The 20,347-nt window shown below is 36.3% G+C and overlaps 1 protein-coding gene across 2 annotated transcripts in view; it reads left to right on the forward strand.

The window, feature by feature from the left end:
* The window catches only part of LOC121738491 (aryl hydrocarbon receptor nuclear translocator-like protein 1), a 158,082-nt gene extending 147,041 nt beyond the window's left edge, over nucleotides 1-11,041 (forward strand). The window contains exons 8-11 of one of the 2 annotated variants that reach the window (XM_042130571.1): nucleotides 1,884-2,196; nucleotides 6,157-6,588; nucleotides 6,663-6,715; nucleotides 10,790-11,041. In XM_042130571.1, coding sequence (XP_041986505.1) covers nucleotides 1,884-2,196; nucleotides 6,157-6,588; nucleotides 6,663-6,715; nucleotides 10,790-10,876 — 885 coding nt within the window. In that variant the 3' untranslated portion in view covers nucleotides 10,877-11,041. The remainder of the gene's footprint in view (nucleotides 1-1,883; nucleotides 2,197-6,156; nucleotides 6,589-6,662; nucleotides 6,716-10,789) is intronic. The other variant, XM_042130572.1, reaches the window with a different exon arrangement.
* Nucleotides 11,042-20,347: the final 9,306 nt, after the last annotated feature.

The raw sequence follows: 20,347 nt of genomic DNA on the forward strand, positions 1-20,347 counted from the left end.
CGGCTATATAATAATATAATAAGATATTCTCAAATATAATATTACGAATTATGGTGTAGATTTTGTTAGATTAGATTTTGTTTGTTTTATTATGCTTAGAAGCGATCGTATTATTAATTATAATTATACTTGTTTACAATATTAATTTGATTAATTTAAACACAAACAATTGTTGTTGAAAAAAGGCTGTATTCTTAAAAATATGATAAAATCTTCATCGTAAGGTGTTTATACTAAGTAAGTTGGAATCATAACAAAAAAACAAAAATAGAAATAATTATTCTAAAAAACAACGCCCAATAATTAATTTTATTTATCACCGTCTGCTTAAAAGAGTTAAGATTCAAATGAGCTTTTGGGCTTTTATGCTTTGATTGTATACCTACATGTAACTATTCTATGATTGAAACAGCTATATTATGTTTTGTAGAAAAAATAAATGTATTATATACCTACTAAATATCAAACATGTTTTAGTAAAATACTCTTAAATATAAAGTATCAAGTTTTGTTAGTATATTTTACGATAGAAAATTATTTAAAAAATAAGGCCATACACTAGTCGTCTATCAATTCTAATGGCACAATCGTAGTCCGAAATCCCGTAAATATAGTTAAAACAGCGTCCATTTCAAATTTAAAAATACTCGGAAAAAATGGACAACTCGTGAATGGTTCAAATTAAGTAAATATAAGTATATAATTGTCTTCAAAATTTTGTGTCAAAGTAATTGTAAAATTTGCATTAAAAATGTTTGTCTGAGATGCTTAAGCAAATGTTTTTGTAAGTGTAGCTCAACAAAGCTCACAAAGCATGGTTTGTAGTAATAAATAGCTATGCACATAATATTATTATTCTGATTACTGATTACCATAAAATGTACGCGTCAATTATTTAGTTGATCATCTAATTGTCCTAAGCATACAATAAAATACATTATTTTCATTATTGTATCGAACAATTATTGCATTACATTGTTATTATACGTTCTTAAAATGTTTTCTATTAAATCGATCCTCGCAATGGAAAAATACTTAGCAATTATAATAATTACGATCAGCGCAACAGATAACATTCTCACCATTAGAATTATCGTTACAATTGACAACATTTCAAAATTTTTAAGCCTTAAAATAAAAAATACCGTTTCTTTAGTTTCTTCTCCTGATATCAAAAAAATATTCAAAAAAATTTTATATTGCTTATTTACTGAGAAAATAAATAAAAACTGAAAAATACGCTGTGACGTCATACTTACGGCATAATATCATACAGTTTGTTTGCCTGGTGTAAAATAGTTTTAAAAAGACAACATGAAGCATAAAAACAAAAACGTCACTGTCAACCACCTGTCAACACTGACATTTCTAAATAATAACATTACCTCATTGGTTACCTATCCTCCAGGTTGACGATGACATTGACAGACGTCATAATAAACGTAACAAACTTACATTGACAGATTTTTTCTTTTGTTAAAGTGTAATGGAATTAACCGTTCAGACGTAAGTATGACGTCACTTGGCGCTTACGTCTCTTTAGAATACGAAGGATTAAAATCTATTTTTTAGGTATCATAAAAACATAATTTTGAAAAAGCAAGAAACACGTGTCGCCTTATTTTAAGTCTACTTTCATATAAAATAATAAAAAAGCCATGTTAAAATTTTGAAATGTTGTCAATTATTCATATTTTCAGTTCATCCTCCATTATTTTCATGATTCATATTCAGCGTCATCCGTGACATCACACTTCACCAAATCAAAAATCATTCGAATATCATCATCACAAATCACAATCATCGGAGGTACGAATCATTAATTATTCTAGAATACCGTTCCCGACACCTCGGCAAATATGAAGTCTTCATTTTCTTTTCAGGAGGAACAAAGTGACGGGGCTCCAGCCATAGAAGACCCGCGGCAGCTGCAAAAAGTTATTCTTCATCTGGTGACAGATCTTTCGACCCCACAGCCGACCGACGATTCGCAATCACTATGCCGCTTGGCGATCATCCCCCCCGGCCGCGATAGAATCGTCTGCGCTATCAAAAAGAGCTATAGCGTAATAAAGAATCTACCCGACCCGAGCAAGATGGAGAAAGACGAAAAAACGCGGGATGCTGGCCAAGGGCCCAGCAAGTCGCCCGGACCCGGACCTGCATACCAACTCATGGAAACCGATTCTGACATTGGTGCGCTACGAATTATTACATGTATTTGTCCGTGGGAGAGCCATGCTTCGGCACGAATGGGCCGGCTCGACCGGAGAAATACCACGGCCTCACAAAAAACCGGCGTGAAACAGCGCTTGCGCTGTGTTTCGCCGAGTGAGTGAGTTTACCGGAGGCCCAATCCCCTACCCCCCTAGAAATGCCGCAGTTGAAAAACAATTTGTTACCCCAGGAGGGTACCAACTGCGTTGGAGAATCCCTCTCTGGACGTCCATGCTTAGGAACCCCTGTAACTGAACGTGGACGTCCAGGCTGCCCCTCGTATTCTGGGGAGGGCAAAACTGCGCTCCAATCTGCTCGGGGCAAGAGCAAACACACAAAGGCACCCCCCTCGATATTAAACATGGACTTTTGTAATATCAGGGGATTACACTCCAACCTTAATGCCGTCCATTACCACCTTGAGACGGAAAAGCCGGCTTTGCTCTTTTTAACCGAGACGCAGATATCATCTCCGAGTGACACATCATACCTTTCCCACCCAGGGTAATACCTCGAGCACTCCTTTCTACCCAAAGATGGAGTGTGTGTGTATATCAGAGATGATATCAGCTCTCGCCGCCTCAGCAATCTTGAGGTCATGGACCTATCAAACTTGTGGCTCCGCATAGATTGCGACGACCACCCTCGCGTCTATGCGTGCCTATATAGGTCCCATAGTGGTGACCCCGAGACGGACCGACTCTTGGAGCACCTACAAGCTGCTTCAGATTTTGTGCAGCCGCAGATCCCATCCGCAGAGATCATAATCACTTGGCGACTTTAATGCCCACCACGCCGACTGGCTCAATTCCAGTAAAACTGATCACGCGGGGAGATCTGTCTGCAACTTTGCCCTTGCGAACGACTTGACACAACTGGTTACTACGCCTACGCGAATCCCAGATGTGGATGGTCAGAATCCTTCCTTGTTGGACCCTCCTACTGACTTCAAATCCTGACGGCTACCAAATATCCGTAACCGCACCACTTGGTTCATCGGATCATTGCCTTGTTAGGAGTTCTGTGCTACTTACGACGGTGTTAAGACAGAGCGCTGTTAAATACCGTCGTGTGTGGCACTACAAGTCAGCAGACTGGGATGGGATGCGGTCGTTTTTTGCATCCTATCCTTGGGGGCACGTGTGCTTCTCGCCGGATGATCTCGACAACACTGCCAACTCTGTTGCTGATGTGGTGATGCAGGGGATGGAACTTTTCATTCCGACCTCTGTAGTGCCAACTGGCGGCAGATTTCGTCCCTGGTTTGGTTCATCCCTCAAAAAAGCTTCTCGCCGGAAGCAGGAGGCTTACCAATCCTGGGCCAACGCAGTGTCTGCTCGGGATTTAAATACCAGCACATATAAAAAGGAGTACAACCTTGCCTCTAGGTCCCTCAAGAAAGAGATTACTCAGGCAAAGCAACAGCACATCAATAGAATTGGCAAGAGACTTGAGCGCCTCCCCTCGGGAACCCGTGCATTCTGGTCTCTGGCCAAAGCTATTGAAGGAAATTTCTGCAAGCCAACCCTACCATCCCTACACGTAGGAAATGGATCGTTGGCCCAGGACGCAAAAGACAAAGCCGATCTTCTGGGCAAGCTCTTTGCGTCAAACTCGACCCTGGATGACGGGGGGCAGAAACCGCCGACCATACCGCGATGCACGAGCATCATGTCGGATATACGGTTTCATCAGCGCTCAGTGCGAAAAGCCCTCTGTTCTCTTGATATCCAAAAGTCGAGTGGGCCTGACGGAATCCCGCCTATTGTGTTGAAAAAGTGTGCTCCAGAGTTGGCTCCGGTCTTGACGCGTCTTTTTCGGCTCTCCTAGTCCCGGCTTACTGGAAGACAGCCTTGGTGCACCCGATCCCCAAAAAAGGTGATCGCTCAAATCCTTCCAACTACAGACCAATCGCTATAACCTCTCTCTTCTCGAAGATAATGGAATCCATTATCAATAGCCAGCTTCTTCGATACTTGGACGGCCAGGGATTGCTAAGCGATAAACAATATGGGTTCCGTAAGGGTCGCTCGGCTGGTGATCTCTTGGCATACCTGACTCATCGTTGGGCTCAGGCAATTGAGTCGAAGGGAGAGGCATTGGCTGTTAGTTTGGACATTGCGAAGGCCTTCGATCGGGTTTGGCATAAAGCGCTGCTATCAAAGCTTCCATCATACGGGCTGCCCGAGAAATTATGTAAGTGGGTCACTAGTTTCTTGTCAGACTGTCTTCTTAGCAGACAGAAGCATTAAGGTCGTAGTTGACGGCGAATGCTCGGAAACTCAGTCTGTTAATGCTGGTGTCCCTCAGGGCTGTGTGCTATCGCCTACTCTATTCATACTGCATATCAATGACATGTTACAAACCAAAGGCATTCATTGCTATGCGGATGATAGTACAGGTGATGCTTTATATACCGGCTCCCCTAATATTTCTCGGCAAAATGTCACTGAGAGTCGAAACGAACTTGTGTCTAAGGTGGAGAATTCATTGGAGAAGGTCTCTGAATGGGGTAGACGTAACTTAGTCAAATTCAACCCCGCTAAGACACAAGTCTGCGCGTTCACCACTAAAAAGTCACCAATGGTCGTTTATCCTCGTTTCGAGGGCACATCTTTAACCATCTCCCCTAGCATTGAGATACTTGACGTCAACATATCGAGCGAAGTCCAGTTCCGATATCATCTTGAGGGTAAGGCCAAATTAGCCTCGAAGAAACTTGGCGTTCTTAACAGAGCGACACAGTACTTCAGTCCGGACCAACGCCTACAACTCTACAAGGCGCAGGTTCGGCCTCATATGGAATATTGTTCTCATCTCTGGGCAGGGGCGCCAAAATACCAACTGCTCCCTCTGGATCGTATCCAACGAAGGGCTGCTCGAATTGTTGACTGCCATAGTGTTTCAAACAGCTTGGACCCCCTGGAATTACGCCGAGATGTTGCTTCACTCTGCATCCTCTATCGGTTGTATCACGGGGAGTGCTCTGAGGAATTGTTCGGAATCATACCACCTGCAACTTTTCGCTATCGTCCCACGCGAAAAAATTCATTGGAGAAGGTCTCTGAATGGGGTAGACGTAACTTAGTCAAATTCAACCCCGCTAAGACACAAGTCTGCGCGTTCACCACTAAAAAGTCACCAATGGTCGTTTATCCTCGTTTCGAGGGCACATCTTTAACCATCTCCCCTAGCATTGAGATACTTGACGTCAACATATCGAGCGAAGTCCAGTTCCGATATCATCTTGAGGGTAAGGCCAAATTAGCCTCGAAGAAACTTGGCGTTCTTAACAGAGCGACACAGTACTTCAGTCCGGACCAACGCCTACAACTCTACAAGGCGCAGGTTCGGCCTCATATGGAATATTGTTCTCATCTCTGGGCAGGGGCGCCAAAATACCAACTGCTCCCTCTGGATCGTATCCAACGAAGGGCTGCTCGAATTGTTGACTGCCATAGTGTTTCAAACAGCTTGGACCCCCTGGAATTACGCCGAGATGTTGCTTCACTCTGCATCCTCTATCGGTTGTATCACGGGGAGTGCTCTGAGGAATTGTTCGGAATCATACCACCTGCAACTTTTCGCTATCGTCCCACGCGAAAAACATACCATCCTCATCACCTTGATGAGTGGCAGTCTTTCACAGTGCGTTTTTCGCGTAACTTTCTGCCGCGCACTGTAAAACTCTGGAATGAACTGTCACCAGTAGTATTTCCGGACCGGTACGACCTGCAAACCTTCAAGAAAAGAGCGTATACCCTCTTAAAAGGCCGGCAACGCACCTGCAGCTCTTCTGATGTTGCGAGTGTCCATGGGCGACGGTAGTTGCTTACCATCAGGTGACCCGTTTGCTCGTTTGCCCCCTTATTTAATAAAAAAAAATATGTAAAACTTGCAAATTAAAAGCGGCCGTTCTAACGTTTTCTTTTGTTCCAGACGACACTTCGAGCAGCTTATCGGACCCCCAATTTACTGGACTGAGTCGACGACGAAAGACGAGGCCCCAAAATCTACAGCTGGGGAAATACAAGCTCCTCAGTACGAATAAGAAAGATAAAAAGCCAAAAGTTAAAAAACCCGGCACTCCCCGACCTACGGACCTTAAACGAGACAGCACCACGATACTAAAGGACAAACTTTCGGCATTCAGACTGCAAGCTGTTCACGAGGGACCCAGCACGTACAAGGTTGATGACAGCAACAGCAGGCTAATGATCGCTGGCAAACGATCATCTGATGAGCTGTCGGACGACGAGACAAAGGTATCTAGAAACGATGCCGACATCGCCGCGGTCGCTTGCGTTGACGATTCAAATATTTGTGATATTCCAGATATGGACGCCGTCATAGAAACAGTTTTAAACTCCGGTACGCAACGCTCCTTTTAATTATTCTTTATGTGAAAAGAAAAAATATTCTAAATCAACATTTTCTGTTTATAGAAGACTGTTGTAAGTTCGAGCTAGCGGTTATTCCAGATTTTGATAATTTATGTGTAAGTATGGTTTTAAATTATTATTTTATTTACAATATTTTGTGAATCTATTGCGACTGAATCTTATTATGTTGTTTTGTTTTATAATAAGCTGTTGAAAAATAATGTTTGTTTTAAGTTTTAACTATACGTTATATATATTCGGTCAGTCAGTCATATTTGAATTTTTTTTTTTTTTTCATAAACCATAATTATTTTCAACAGCTTGTAGATTGTGACATTGCTTGCGAATTTGTGTATTTGTATCTGCGTCAGCGTATTCTATGGATATTTTTGTGTTGTTACAATATTGCTCTGCGAAATTTTCAGTACGTTATTCGCGAATGTTATCTTTCTTCATAGTTACATTTTCATTTTTTAAAGCTATGTAAGTATTTTATTATTTTTTGTTCTAATTACAAAAACCACTTCTTTTTGTTTCGCTTCTTTGTGAAATATTTAAGTGTAATGAACTCACTAATACATAAAGCTTTAAGCTTTGTAGAAACGAAGAAGAAGCAATTCTGACGTAAGAAGACTCGTTAAAAGATAGAAAAGAGAATGAGTTTTTATCATTAAGTCATGAAAAAGAAGAATAGCTCTACACTGAGCTATGACTAGAGCAGTGAGGATCATAATCTTCAGTTATTCCACAGAAGAGTGCTTCCTTAAACAAATTTTTGGTACTTCTGGTATTGGCGATGGTAATCGTTTTTCATCAGGCCATACGTTTGGCTCTTAACACTAAAGTGACAGACGGGCAGCCGTGGTGTCACTACGGTTCTTTATGGTGTCACTCACACTGATACAGCTACGTGAGAAAAGGACTCTTCTGTAAATCAACGAAGATACCCCGAACCTTTTCTCCTATTTAAACATTTTTTTATCAATTTTATTTGTTTTATTATCTTATGAAATAAAAATATTTTCCTAATAACAGAAGTTTTATTTCACATGAAACATGGCGCCGCTACTACGATAACACATAATAATATTATTATTAGTTTATTGTACAATTTTCGCTAAATTTTTGTAACACAATCTTACTTTATATAAAAGTGTGCTCACACCGTATAACCAATTAATTAAAAGTGGTTCAGCTGTCGGTCTGTACGTCTTTACGCGGAACAGAATCATAAATGCATCAGATGTTACCGTAATTTAGAAATATATTAAAAAAATAATATAAATAAGTATTAAATTCTTTATAGACAAACACACAGACAGACAAATCAGCCGTATAACATCCCTCCTTTTTCGTTGTAGATAAGTAAAACAAAAAGTGATGACTAGGTTATAGTCTAATAGTAATCTATATCACGATTTTAAATGTTGTGTAAATAAACCATCCACGACACGGGAATTCTCGAGATCTTCAGCTGATCCCTAGGATTCTCTGAATGAACTTGCTAAATATATTTGAATACCAATTCAAAATATCAATTAATACATAGATAAGGTATACGTATACCTTTATTAATTAAAAAAATTTTAAGCTACATAGGACAAGTGTGTTTTTCTGGACCTCGTTAAAATTTTCCCACAGTATCCGGACCCCACCTAAAATTGCTTGCCGACCCCTGCCATAGATCGTAGTTGTAGGTTGCGTAATGCCGAATGCGTATGCGCAGACGTGGAAAGCTCCTCCGTTTTACATGTTAAATTTATTTATTCAAACAAATAAGCAAACAAAATATTTATTTTGACTTTGAAATTTACAATATTACATTATTAAATGGAATAGTGATTCAATTTAGGAATATAATTGTATATTTCAAACAAAATATACCTATATTATTATAGTAATTGATTAATAATGAGTGGAAAAAGGGATAAGATTTTGAATGGTCAATCATGATTCTCGCCAAATAATTCCGCCAATTGATAAATAAGGTAAAAGCACTAATGGTAGACTCGGAACTAATAGATGACACTTACGACAAAAATACCATAAAAATAAGAATTAGTCTAATTTTTTCTTAACACTATAAATTTTATAAGCTTTTCAAGCTATCTGTTGACGTGAAAAAATATATTAGGGGCGTCCCTAATATATTTTTTCACGTCGTTCGGGAACAAAATTTTGAAATGGGATCAGTTTTCGTAAAAAATGTGACCGCGTCAACACGCGCTCGGCAATTTCTTAGCAAATATGTTAAGGAAGGCGAAACTTTGCACGTAAGTTTTGAATACATTTATTTGAGTTTTTGTAATATCTATTGATTTCATTGGATTAATGGTCATGTTGTTTACACTAATTAATGTTTATTTATGATTTTTTATCCTTTTTCCCTAACAATATAAAGGGTGTCTACTATTAGTTCTTGAAAATGTAAAAAACCTAATAGATGATATGGAACTCATATCATCATTTTGCAATACATACTAAAGTTATTTTGTAGTTTATTCTACTGTAAATATCATCAATATTCTCTGAAAATATAAATTATATTAACAAGCTAACAAATTAGAACTACTGTACCTAAAAATTGACATATTAGACCTTGTCTGATCTAAAAATCGATTGCTTTAGTTTTTTAGCAGTAAAAAGAAGAAAAAGGAGAGCTGAGAAAAGAAAGAAGAAAAAAGAAGAGGCAAGAGACTAAAGACTCAAAATAAATTTGCTAGGAAAAAATATATGAAAAATAAAAATAAAAGGAAAGATAGTTTTAGTATGGAAGAAGGAATCTGGAGACAACGTGGATAATATTTCATATGCATGTAGTTACTATGATGAAGTAAATTAAATCTTTTGAAAAAACGGCAAATAAAGACCTAATAATAGGAAAAATGTTAAATGTAATGTAATGTTCTATGTCAACTATTAGTTCATATTGGTGTCTACTATTAGTGATGTAACGAACATCACTAATAGTAGACAACTGTGATGTCATCTATTAGTTGTTATGACTAAGTTTACAAAAAGACCAATAATTTATTTTTTAATTGATTTGTTAGTGAATAATCATAATAGTTTTATTTTGTAAGAGTTACTGAAGACATGGAAGAAGTTATCAATCCTTTATTTTAATAAATATATATTTTACAACATTCAAATGTTTCATGTTTTCTTAAAGCGTCTGCCATTAGTGTTCTTACCTTATTTCGATGAAGAACGGAAAAGATTCCTTGGTTATGAAATAACCAAGGAATCTTTTTCATACTGAAAATTTTCAAACAAGCTAATTTTTTGTGAGTAGCTTCATTTTGATAAGACAAACAACTTTTTTGTTTTAAAAAATCTCGAAAGTGGTAGCTAACAGAGATATACAGGATTTCATACTTTGACTTGATGGTCCTAAAATATGGATTGTTCTATTTGTAGGACAATGTTACTCTTAAATTATATGACTATCAATCTATCAACATACAAAAAATCTGCTCGGTAGGGTTCCGTTATAGGGTTCTGAAATCAACAAAACTTGATGGACTACTGAACCCTAAAACGAACCATTTGGGTTTGCTCAAAAATAAGAAAATAGTAACTGAAAGAGTTGTATCTGTCACAAGGTTGACCAAAAACACAGCTCTGTAATATCTTTAATGTACAGAATCGATCGATTACGTATTTTGTTATTAACTATTATGTATAAACTTAGTTCTAAAATCATTACACATCATTGGTATAAACCATGTATAAACCTATAATATTAATGTTCAGAATGTTTTTGCTAACGCTACTTCATTAGCAAATAGTAATCTTTTTTTAGGGTTCTGTAGACTACAATGACCTGTTGACTACAGTACCCTAAAACGGAACCCTAGCCAACAATTTTTTTGTATATTGATAAGTTGATATTTATATAATTTAACAGTAACATTGTCCTACAAATAGAGCAATCCATATTTTAGGATCATCAAATCGAAATATTTAATCTTTTATATCTCTGTTAGCTACCACTTTTGATCATTTTCGAAGTGGAATTTGTTGTGCGTCCTATCAAAATGAAGCTACTCACGAAAAATTAGCTTGATAGTAATCAAATGACAAAAAAATCTAGGGAACCTGTACTATAGTTTAAATTCGATTGAAGAAAAAGTCATAGGCCAGTACACAACAAATCTATTTCAATCTATTTTTTTTTCATCTTTCAGGCCCAAGAATTACTCCTGGACTTCGACGAAAGTAGCATGGATAGCCGGTCCAGCCGCGCTCTGCACGACCGTTCCAAGACCACATGATGTTTTAACTTCAAGGGCTTCTTCGGCTTACGGAAGAAGCGCCATTAAACGGCTAATTACGTATCCAACCTCTGAACTACTTCGTGATCTAGATTTCAAAGTTCGTGATTTATATTTTAAATTTCTGGATGTATATCCAGAAATTTAAAATATATAGATCAAGTAATTTTTTACCCATCGATCGTGGAAAAACGAGACACAATAGCTTATCTATTGTTATCGCGGCCGGATGTGGCCTCTTGAGGCTTCATGAATTAAAATATAGATCACGAAGTTTGAATTATTTCAAATTTCGTTCTTTATCCAAACTTCGTTTTTTATTCAAATTCGTAACCTATATTATATTTCAAACATCGTCCTTTATATTTCAAATTTCGTTTTCTATATTTAAAATTTCGTTATTTATTTAAACTTCGTTACCTACCTATTTTATCAAACTTCGTTCTCTAAATTGCAAAATTCGTTCTTTATTTAAAATTCGTTCCTTATGTTGTAAACTTCGTTCTTTATTCAGACTTCGTTTTCTATGTTGCAAACTTCGTTTTCTATGCATAAAACTTCGTTCTTTATATTATAAAGAACGAAGTTTTATGCATAGAGATTGTGCCAAATTTCCTTTTTTCAAAGTTTATGAAGACAAAGATTATAAGAGGTTGAATACGAAATAATCTGCCTGATGGATCTCGGACTATACCTGTGCTCAGATTTATAATTGATGAAAAGTATCGTTACAAGCTGTTACTCATCTAAGTATTTACTTCGATATTTTGTTTTTAATAGTTTGGTAACAATTTATACGATAAGCTACCAAGTGATTGTTACTTTTTAATTTTTTATGCCATAATATAAACTCTGATTTGATTTTAAAAATGGGTTCCGCCAAAAATATTGTTTTATGTAAGTATACTTAATCCCTTAAATTTTTATTTTATTGTGATTTAATTAATAATAATAATTACGAATAAATTACACATATTATCACATTATATAATTTAGTATTTTGTGAAAATTTGAAAAGGCGACCTTTTTTTATTATTGATATCGAGCAAATTAAAGGCCACGTTTGTTATATTGGAGCGCCCCCTTAAAGATTAATTTTATTATGTTTTAGTATTTGTTGTATTACACAATAATATAATATGACATTATCTGTGAAAATTTCAGAAGTCTAGCAATATACAGCCTGGAGACAGACAGACGGACAGACAGACGGGACAGACAACGAAGTAATAGGCTCCCGTTTTTACCCTTTAGGTACGGAATACTAAAAATAATACTATAAATAATATTAAAAATATTCCAAGTGAGTAGAACACATTTCTTGTGTTCGCTAATTATTCTTTTTAGTTTTTTGTAGAAAAAATAAAAACAAGGAAGATCTAAAGCCACTTTAAATTATAGGGTAAATTACCCAGTGCTTGTAACACTTTCCTAATTTAAACCTTTCGTTAATATCATTAAATTAATGATTTTTTGATATGAACGAAACTTTTATTTTTAATGAAAACTAACAATTATAAATCTAGAGCAATATAACACTCTTGTGATAACTTGTTTTAAATTAAGAGGGCGAATAAAGCAAAATTATGTTACCGATATGGGACTGGACTAGCTATCGAGCTATTACGAAAAAGCTATTTGGCGCCGATTCCACGTCGTTCTTATTCGTCTGGCATATAATTGACGGGTCTAAGAGTGAAAAGACAAGGACGATGTTCTATTTTTTGCTTTATTCGCCCCATTAAGGCGGTTTTGCACTACCGATTCGAATCCAAACCGAACCTGCGCAATTACCGAATTCGTATTTTTCATTAAGACTCAGACTTTATTTTTTCACACACTGGCCCAATCTCTAATTCAAGCTCGAGAAATTCAGGCGTAAATTCCGAAATGTAATCCTGTATACTGGCCATAGTACTCATGACGTCATGATTTCAACGCTATATTGTACATCTTGTTTCAACAATGTTATACTAGAGAGTGTGACGTATTATAATGACATCCCAACAAAGTCAATTAACAGCTTGGCGTCCAGTGGCATCCATGACTAGATGTCATTGCAATGCCCAGTATATTGGGTTAAATTTCGGAACTTACCTAACGAGAATATTACAGTTTTTTTACATTTATTTAAGATTGTGGATGCCGGTCTTCGCCAGACCTGCAATATTGAGCAAAGTCGACACAAAAATATTACTCTGACATTGACAATTCACTCAGGCCGCCATAATAAAAAGAAGAAGAACGGATGCTGGGATGGTTTTGTGAATTGTGCCTACTTCGGACCGTATTTTCACGGGTTCGGATTCGGTTCGGGTTAGGTATGGATGTAAGACCACTTAATCTATTTAGAACTCGTTATGTGGATATTGTTGGGAAAAACAGAGGGTACTAAACAAACTAGACCCTTGTTCCCAACTTAAAACATAGAAGACCAAGCAGGTAGTATGGAAAAATTACTTTTTTCTATACTAACTGCTGGCTTGAAGCCCGCGACATAAAAAACATAATATTTTATCTTACGCTGTAAATATTATGATGCTTTGTAATTGGTGTTTTATAAGTGCTTGGCCATTTTAGAATGGCAGCTTGTGCTAATTTTAAAATGACATTTCCGAGAAAAAATATTTTTGTTAGTTTTTATGTAGGTAATATATTTCAAAAATATTTTTTAAGAAATATATTATATTTTTTAAAGTCAAATCATCTTAAAGGTAAGACCGCATTAGGCGTGACTACACCACACTACACTGTAGCGACGCGACACGTCATGAAAACCATTTTATTTAACAGAAGGTAAGGCTGGATCTATATGCGGCGGCGCTACCGCGCAGTTTGACGGCTACAACGCGAGCTCACAAGCAAATGAATTTACAATACGATTGCTTGTAGATTTGCTTGTAATCTCATACTGTAGCCAGTAGCCGCCAAACCGCGCGTTCGTCCGGATGCATATAAATCCAGCCTAAGTTGCACTACGCGACGCAGCACTTTAGTACTGGGACATAGTGTCCCGTCGCTTCGCATCAGTATAGTTTACTGAGCACGGTCTGACCTTTCCAATTATCATTACTTGCCCTGTTTCTAAAGTTTTTTGACAAAACTTTATTTATTCAACAGCTCTGTTGATTGGTTTATGTTTTGCTGAGTAGCTGCAGACGGAGAAGACGCTGGGCGACCGCCCAGGGTGCCGGATAAAAAGGGGCGCCGAACGCAAACAAAAGGGGCGCCTCCTTTTTCAGCACTATCAGAACCCTGGGCGCCAAAGAAATCTCGTTCAGGGCGCTAGTAGTGGTGACTGGCCCTAGTTTTTCTATAGCTAATCAAAAGCGCTTATGACTAGATAAATACTTCTGTCTCAACACCTTAAAACCGGACATTAATTAGAGGTTTTTGTAGTTATCCAAATAGTGTCCCATATTATAGTTTTATAAGATAAAACTAAACTACTGTTGATAAAAATGTACCTGGTTTCTACAAGAAAATGTAGTGGTCATATTTTCTTAAAATCTCACTTTATCTAAATAAAAAGAATATTCTTATATCTTTAACTATTAATATAAAATATGTACTTATTATATTTTTGATCCCAAAGACATATTTTTATAAAATAATTTACCGTATAACGAGTTCTTAACAACAAACAAATGCCTAGTCAAAATTCTTTATTGTATACTACAATCTAGAGAATCTTATAATTATTTTATTTTGAAAAGACTGAATTTTTTTAAACTTGTGATTGTTGATGTATTTCGGCATTTTATACCTACACCCACTACGACACTACACCTAGTAACATTTACTTAGCTAACTTCGATTATATTTTTGTAACGCTCTAAAGTCTAAGATATTTCAATACCTACTACAGATTATATTTAAAATAATATGATGTTGTCTACATTAATTAATGTGTTAAGTACATAATAAATTTATGAGGATATTATTATGTTTATACAAACGTTTTTTTGCGGCATTACGTAGCCAAATGTTGGCCCTAAAGCTTAAACAAAACGTTTGTATGAAATATTAGTTCTAGATAAAGCTATTTAGTAAAAGGGCTAACTGTCCCTAAAATCGGTTTTATTAAATGTATCTGTCCCTACAATGGGACAGCATTAGATGTTTTTTGTCCCTATATATTGGGCCATAGTATATTTGTCCCTACGATGGGATTATTGTAGTTGCTTCTACCCCATTGCAGGGGTGTTAGTAGAGTATGTTTTCTGTCCCTAAATATTGGGTAATAATATTATATTTTTAGATTGTATGTGCTTCATTAAATTCAATTGTGTCTGCAACAGACTAGATTGTAAATTAATGTCCCCTTGAACTATGGACTATTCTACCACTTTTTGACGGTAAAATATTCACTAGCGCTTTTAATCAAACTTATGGAAAGCTAAACTTTTGTTAAGAAAGCTCAGAAACCAGAATATTAAAAAAAACATTGACATCTCATGATCTCTTTCAAAGCGCTTATAATCCAAAATAAGTCGTTTAAGTATTGTAATGAGTAGGTATAATTGGTGGCACCTACTGCTTATATTTGTTTAGAAATAAAACTGTACATTTTTAAAGTTTTCTCGCTGGTTGTAAGCATAGTTTGGACCACTATGCCCCACTAGCTTAAGAGCTACGTATCATTGAGGAAACTCTCGTTTATTTTCAACAAATACAGTTTGTTTGGTAAGTCGGCATTATAATTCTTAATGTTAAATTAAATATTATATCATTAACTTTCATTGCCAATCTTTTATTTAACATACTTACAGGGATATTCAGCATCTCCAGTCTTATGTATGTGTATACTATACACATACAACGTAAAGAATCGGTTGTCTATATGTCGCAGTCAACTGGTTCAAAAAGCCGTTCAACCTAACAGCTAGCCCCTTGACAGAACAACGCCATTCAATCACACAGCTATAGGTACGTCGTTTAGCTGACTTATTGACTACAACGTTCAACACTACAGCTAGACGACGCTTAGCTAACTGGTTAAATGGCAAATTAACTAAGGTGACCATTAGTTTACTGTTATTATTACACAAGCGTAATGATATCAAGCAGAATAAATTGTATTCTAATTTCTAACTCATTTTGAACACAATTGCAATATGCATGATGCCTGCCTTGGTGATGCATTTCCAAATGCCGTAAGTTCTCCTCGAATATTTGTTTAAATGTTGATTCACTCGTATGTGCCCCCGGCTAGTTGACGCCATATTATGGTAAACAAAACGCACCTAGTGCCGCAGTGGTAAGCGCTGAACTAATTCAATCAAACGGCTGCTTTTGAATCAGCTGTAGTGTTGAACGTTTTGCGCGATTATTTTATTCAATTAAAATGCTAGACGTGTGATAGAATGGCGTTGTTCAGTTAAAGGGCTAGCTGTTTGATTGAACGGCTATTTTAACCAGTTGGCTGTAACATATACACTGTATTATAGACAAGCGATTATGACCGTGTAGCCCCTCTACACACTATTCCACCCTCAAAGTATTTAAGGAAGCAACTGTCAAAAATATCTGGCAGTAGAAGACGAGATTCCTTCACTTACCGAGATTACGTGATTACGTGATTGCTCCTTCTCGAAAGTCTGGTAGACCTTCAGAACTGGATACCTCCTTAATTAAACGCGACCGAAACTCCATGGTTGCTAGTCACTCTTACCTCTGTAAAGGTCACAAACAGGTAAACTTTCAGCTTTCCGAAATTAAGGATGGTCTGGCCGTTGCAGGCTCTTACTCTATTTTTGACATAATGTGAGACTTGAAAAGAATTAGTTACAATCTAAGTACGAATAATAAAAACTTAGGAAACGTAACTCCCATACTTCAACTGTTATGAATTTGGTTCCTTTTCGCATAGGTATAGCAATAGCAACGAAACACTAACACTCAAACTGACGAAATAAAGCCGTTGACATTAATTGTCACTTCTATATTTACACAAAATTGTGCACCGAATACATGCATAAAGTATGCATGTATTCGGGTCACATTTTGTAGACTCATGGCCAAATTTTTTGACACAGTTATTCTTCCTTAGTTTTTATTATTCGTAAGTTACAATAATAGCTTTATATCATCTTTGATACTAGCCAAAATATTACGTTACCTCATGCGAATAATAAAAAAAGAAAAAAACCGGCCAAGTGCGAGTTGAAGTCGCCCACGTTCCGCAGCAGCAATAAAGTTTATTTTTATGAAATTAAGAGGTTTTTGATTTATTTTCATATTTCAGTTGATTTAATGAAAGTTAAATTAAGGTTGGGTTGCACCAGAGGCGTGATTAAGTTAAAGTTATGGTTATCTAAGTTAAATGTGGCTTTAAACCGGAGAAATTCACAGATGTTTGTTGCATTTTTTTTTATTGAAGCTACAGGTAACGGGAATGAGGGTATAAAAAATTTAATTATCCGTAAAAATCGACAGGAAAAATATACACTGTAAAACATACTCGTAGTAAATTTTCAGATATCCGCAGTGACGGATTAACCCTTAAGCAATTGCCTAGGGCATCACGTCTGAGAGTGCACCGAAAGAAGCACAAAAAATCCGTAATAGGGCATCACGTCTCACTCTCACATCACAAAAAACCAAACCAAAAAAGTTTCTAGGAAAATACTAATGTTTTAGGTGATAAAGATTTAAATACTGATTCTAGTTGTCACTTGTCATACGGATAGGGGGGCCCACAAGCGTGGATTGCTTAGGGCATCAAGTAGTCATCCGTCACTGGATATACGTATGAGCGGAGGTTAACCAAAAATTTGACATTTTGCACTGTAGTTAAATATAGTTAAAGTTAGTTGGTGCAACCCAACCTAGGTTTACCATTCATGACGTTTAAAAAACTACTGGCTAGATCTCCTTCGAACCATATTGGTAGTTTTTGTAGTAATGTACCATCGAGGAAATTGATTCCTATGCAGTTGACGGACCTACGTTATGTGGTCGGCTTATGTCAATTCGATGCTAGCTGTGATCGGTCGGCTGGGTTTGACGTAACGCGACCAAACTACGTAGCTTAAGTTAGCCATCTGCCTAGGAATCAACTTCTCTGATAGTACATACATCATATATTTTTTTAGGCTTATCATGCCACTACTTTAGAAGTTTACTTTAGAAGAGGGGGCGACACATTTTACCACTTTGCATTTTAAAAACCTCGATATGATTTTTGAAGACCTATCCATAGATACCCCACACGCATAGGTTAGATAAATTTTTGATAATTTTTCCATTTTTGTATCAAAATCTTAAAGCGGTTCAAAGACTACATCTACCTACTTACCAAGTTTCATCTTATAGCTCTTATAGTTTAATAAAGTGGCTGTGACATACGGACGGACAGACAGACAGACATGACGAATCTATAAGGATTACGTTTTTTGCTATTTGGCTACGGAACCCTAAAAACACTCAACTCCCCCGAAACCTAACTTACTTAAAGCTTTACCTTCAGCGCCATCTAAGTATCCACGTATCAAGCGTTTTGGTAACCTATTATTATTCGTAGTTCCGAAACCATTATCATTCAAAGGTTTTAAAAAGCTTTTTTCCGTAACTACGAGAGCTGATTCTTTAGCAATGTTTCCACTAGATGGCGCAGCTTGGACGACACGCGTAACAACCTATACTTACCAGTCTTTTTTATTTATTAAAAGTACTTAATAAACAAAAAAAAACGTCAAATCACTCAAATCATTCAGCAGAGTGTGAGTCGATAACGTCTTATTACATGCAGCTCTCATTAAAATTAGATCAAACCAGCCCACCCTTTTGGATGTTACGATACTACGGAGTACGGACACACATACAGTTAAAAAAATTAAACTAAATTCTTACTAGCTAAAAGCCGAGATTTGTGCCGCGTCGTTTTTTGCGTGGTAATAATCTAAGGCAGTTTTTTTAATATAATAATAATTTATTGAAAATAACCATACATTTGATTCAAAATATTTTAACAAGTAGGTACATTATATTATTTTAAGATTACAGACGTTTTACTGCCGAGTTTCTTTGATGTCTCTAGGCTGAGCCTGTCCTGCAGATCACCAAAATAGTATCTTAATTTAAAAACAATTAATTCTGTAAATAAAAACAAAATTACATACTAAAATTTATAAAATTTTAAATAGATCATTACCGCGCTGTGTTCTGTGTGTGTGTGTATGTGTGTGTGTGTGTTTATGTATGTGATTATTTCTATCTATATATCTCTCTTAGTATTTGTTCTTTATCGTGATAATCTAGAGCTTTGAGCCATCTTGTCACTTCTTCTTTAACTTTTTATAGTGCATTTCCTGTTTATATTATTATATATGAATGGGTATAAAAATGAACCAAATTCTTCTAGCGAAACTAGAAGATATCCGTGGTAACGGTAGCTTTGATATTCTTTTTTTGCGCAATGTTTCGTAATCTGAAGTTTTAAGAAGCACGATGTTCCTTGACAATAACGCGGAATATAAAAAGAGCACGAACAGTTGGTTCATCTATATCTTTGTAAGCATTTGTTGTAGAATACCAGATAGGTTTCTTCAATATGACTCTCAATATTGACCGCTGTGCTCTTTCTAGAACTATTATTTTAGTGGTAGCTGCTCCTCCCCAAATTGGTATGCATATCCAGTATATGTACTATATCTATAGTACTATATCTATAGTACGTTGAGATTTGCAGGAGGTGCTGATGTTCTAGTTTTATGAAAAAAATCTTATTTTTTCATAAAGTCAAAACTCTTGTTTTGACTTTTGGACACTCAATGTAGTTGTCTTGGAGCCACCTAGCGATTATTTTAAGTGCATTTTCAGCGGTTTTAACTACCTCAGTCCAATTGTTCCCATTCAAAATTATTGATGTGTCATCAGCGTAGCAGATTATTTCGGTTCTATATAGGCTTGTATTAAATATTATGTCGTTCATATATAAAATAAAAAGTGTGGGGCCCAAGACACTACCTTGTGGTATTCCAAAGTTGATATTCTGTAAATTACTTTTATGTTGGTTGATTTTCATTGATCAATTGTGATCGATTAATTAAATAGCTATTGAACCATGCTAAGCCGTTTTCTCTTATACCTAATAACTCTTAACTTGCGTATTAGAATTTTAGTAGAGATTGTGTCGAACGCCTTAGCAAGGTCTATAAATGCGGCAATACATGTCTGTTTCTCGTCAAGATGTCCTGAAATAGTATCTGTCAATAACCTTATTGCGTCTTCTATAGATTTATTAGCGCGGAAAACGAATTGTTTGTCGGATAGTAAATTATTTTGGTCTATGAAGCTAATAAGACGTTTGTGGACATTTTTTTTCTAAAATATTTGAGAATGAGCACAGCAAAGAAATTGGTATATAGTTACTAGGATTTGATCTACTACCATTTTTGTAAACAGGCGTAACAGCTGCTGTTTTCCACATTGAAGGAAAAAATCTCTCTGTCAAACTGAGGTTGCAAA

The sequence above is a fragment of the Aricia agestis genome, chromosome Z (assembly GCF_905147365.1).
Source record: "Aricia agestis chromosome Z, ilAriAges1.1, whole genome shotgun sequence".
Lineage (NCBI taxonomy): Eukaryota > Metazoa > Arthropoda > Insecta > Lepidoptera > Lycaenidae > Aricia > Aricia agestis.